The sequence below is a fragment of the Atta colombica genome, unplaced genomic scaffold (genome assembly GCF_001594045.1).
Source record: "Atta colombica isolate Treedump-2 unplaced genomic scaffold, Acol1.0 scaffold83, whole genome shotgun sequence".
In the NCBI taxonomy this organism is placed as follows: Eukaryota; Metazoa; Arthropoda; class Insecta; order Hymenoptera; family Formicidae; genus Atta; species Atta colombica.
This window is the reverse complement of record NW_017259576.1, coordinates 2,001,191-2,004,570: the sequence shown is the minus strand read 5'-3', so window position 1 is coordinate 2,004,570 and position 3,380 is coordinate 2,001,191. Positions and strand designations below refer to the sequence as shown.

General features: G+C 27.8%; 1 protein-coding gene across 1 annotated transcript in view; it reads right to left on the bottom strand.

The window, feature by feature from the left end:
* Window positions 1-2,189: 2,189 nt before the first annotated feature.
* Window positions 2,190-3,380, bottom strand: part of LOC108692930 (thioredoxin-related transmembrane protein 1) — a 2,532-nt gene continuing 1,341 nt past the window's right edge. The window contains exons 3-5 of the mRNA XM_018201509.1: window positions 3,173-3,347; window positions 2,851-2,952; window positions 2,190-2,768 (exon numbers count right to left, since the gene is read on the bottom strand). Coding sequence (XP_018056998.1) covers window positions 2,445-2,768; window positions 2,851-2,952; window positions 3,173-3,347 — 601 coding nt within the window. The 3' untranslated portion in view covers window positions 2,190-2,444. The remainder of the gene's footprint in view (window positions 2,769-2,850; window positions 2,953-3,172; window positions 3,348-3,380) is intronic.

The following is a 3,380-nucleotide window of genomic DNA, read 5'->3' as shown; positions in this document are numbered from 1 at the left end:
ATATATATATATATATATATATTGAAAAGGATGTGAGGAAGACATTGTTATAATAAAAATAAAAATTCATTAAAAATCATATTTAAATATATACATAGAAAATAAAAATGTAAGCAATATTTAATAATCATACTCATTTAAGGATAAAGGCTTCGCATTTATTCATATTCCAAGTAAGATTGTACTTGTAATAAAATGAAAGAAACTTTTTAGAGATAGTTATGTGTTCTTTCTAACTAAAGATCTTTTTTCATACTATATAAATGTTAGTTAAGTCAAGCTTGAAAACGTAGCAAGCTAAAGTAGGCCTTTATAAAAATGCAATTCAAATTTTTGCAAATATTGCAAAAAGTAATGCTATTCACTTTCTATGCTAAATTAATCATGAATTTCATATGGATCATCATAGAAATTTTTATAATTTATTAGAATAGAGAAAGAAAAAACAACACTAGGTTCATACAGAAAAATCAGTATATAAGATATTCCATTGTAGGTGTTTCATAAAAATCGTAATAATGCTCAAGGATAAATTCCCCAAGATCATTTTGAGAAAATTCTCATATTAGCCATATTAAAACAATATAAAATTACCAGTTCTAAATTCAAAAGTTAATAATATTAGGATCAAGAGTTTTTTCTTTCTTATAGCTAACAAGTTCTATGTTATCTAATACGTTATCTTTTTTATTTTATCTTCCCTCTATCTTCGCTTTTCGTCACACATTTTTATACTCCAATACTCATTTATCATTGAGTTTGTTATAATAGTTTGGTTAACCAGTTATATAATAAAATTAACAGAATTAAAAATTGCGAGTTCATTGGATTTGACTTACTGTTTTCACTGTGATATCGAATTAAGTATATAAAGTTAGCAAATCACTTAAAGTTTGTAAGTTCGGGTATGTAATACAATGCAAAATACCAACCACATCTGAACACATGAACACTTTAGACGATATGATTCGCTAAATGCTTAAAAAAACTATTTATAGCCTCAATTTTGATATTAAAATTTTCGTTTTAAAATGATTTCAGGAATTTATTCTTAAGCGTCTTTACTTTAGGGACATTCGATGACAAACAATTGATAATGACAAATTAAGATCTGTGGATCCTATCAATTGTATAGTCATAATAAAGATTATAAATTTAGTCATAATAATGACTAAAAGCTATCGAATAAATGCATTTGAGGAGACATTATTAGCGCTATTTGTGACATTTTATCTTCTTAGTTTAGATACAAAACAAGTATAGAATGATACAAATAGTGTTAATAATGTCTCCCCAAAGGCATCAAGAAACAATGACAATCCCTAATGCCTGATAACAATAGCTATTAATATATTATTATATTAATATTTTAATTAGATTATCAGTTTTTATGAAAAGACCTGATTTTCCTCTTATATAAATAAATGCGTGATTATATATTAAATGACTTTAATTGCGAATATACTATGTATATTTAAACTTGAAAAATATGTGTGCATATATAAGTCTTATAAAAGTAATAATTATTCTTAAGTAGTTTTCAATTCATTTTTTGCTACTTTCAAATATTTTTTTAAAATATGATCGAAGAAAAGGAATTGTAAGCAGAAATTTGTAATATTTGTATAAATCAACTGTAATTAATAAATAGATTTATAAATGGTCTTGTAAAGTGTAACCTTAAAGGTAAAAGAACTATAAATGCTATTATAGTTCTTTTCCTAATTCCTAAAAATTAGATACTTACATTTATGATATTACTTATGACTTCAATATTTTTTTCTTTCTTCCATCACTAAACATCAATATTCGAAAAATAATATCAAATATTTTTTAAACTTATTCTTCACTAAAGAAAAAAATGTTCATACAAATATTTAAATTTATAAGTTTACTCTGCAGTCTCAAACATTTTATAGAAAATGTATGCAAAAAGTAAATATAATCAAACATTTTTTGCCATTTCATAAATTTTCAACACCATATAATAATCTTGTTAAAATATCTGAAACGTATCTATCATGATCTTGAAAAAGTTCTTCCAACATATTTATATATTCTCATTGCTTCAACGAAACTATTAAGCCCTGAGAACATTTGACACAGCAGGAACGTCTGCAAAATCCTAAAATTTTACTGAATAATACCTGAAATATACATTTGCATTTCCAAAATGTATTTGTAGATAAGAAAATTTTTATGGGCAATGATATTTTGAAATTTTCATTCATTGAAATTTTTAACATATAAGAGACGGCAAACATCTATGAATCGTTCCCTTGGACAACCCATATCACTTATCCATATTTTGAGATGTGAAATAACAATAGTATGTTGCATTGATGCATTTCAATGCACAGGAATGACTTTGGAAGAATACCACCAAGGGCTAGTCACAATTAATTTATGTTTGCTGAATATTTACATCAAACGAATTAATATCTCTAGTCAGCCTTGCGTGGCTTACGCTTGCGAATATTAGGACTACTGGTATCAGCTTTACTGTCTTTATCTTTCTCACTCGTTTCTATTTCATTCATCTCAGATTCTTTTGTTTCAGATTCCTTTGCTTCAGATTCCTTCGTTTCAGGTTCTTCTGTTTCAGATTCTTCTTCATCTATTAAATCATCTCCAATGTTTTCTGCAATTTCATCTTCGTCTGAATTTTTCTCTTGAATAGCACTGTCTGTTGCACCAGTCTGTTTCTTCTTGCCTTGTTGCTGTGCCGGTTTTTGTGGGAAAAAGAAGTCAATCAAACACACAACAAGCTACAATCACAAATACAGTTAACATCATCTGTTTGTTAGATATAGAAATTTTATACATAATTATGAAATATATTATTCCTACCAGTCCTAATATTGTGCCTAAAACAACTGTTGCAGCAGCAAAAATCAAGTAACTACCCCACACAGGTAGTCCAACATCTTCCAAAAGTTGATTGTGGATATTCTGAGTGAAAACAGTAATGTTTCATTGAAATTTTTACAATAGACGTAATATTATTTGTGTGTTTGTGTGTTTGTGTGTATGTTGTGTGTGTGTGTGTGTGTGTGTGTGTGTGTGTGTGTGTGTGTGTGTGTGTGTGTGTGTGTGTGTGTGTGTGTGTGTGTGTGTGTGTGTGTGTATGTACACGCCGCATGTGTGTCATGTGTATGTATATGTAACTTACACGTAACATTTGGGATAACTTAAAAAATTGACTTAAAAATGACATGTGGAATGAAGTTGGATTTTTCCAACTAGATATTGGATCCACTTTCGTCCATGTCTTTTCAGATACAAATTCGATCAATGATGATATATCTCTCGGACTTTTATACTGCCTAAATATCCCATTGTTTACACTAGGAAATAAAAAATTAATTCTAAAATACATT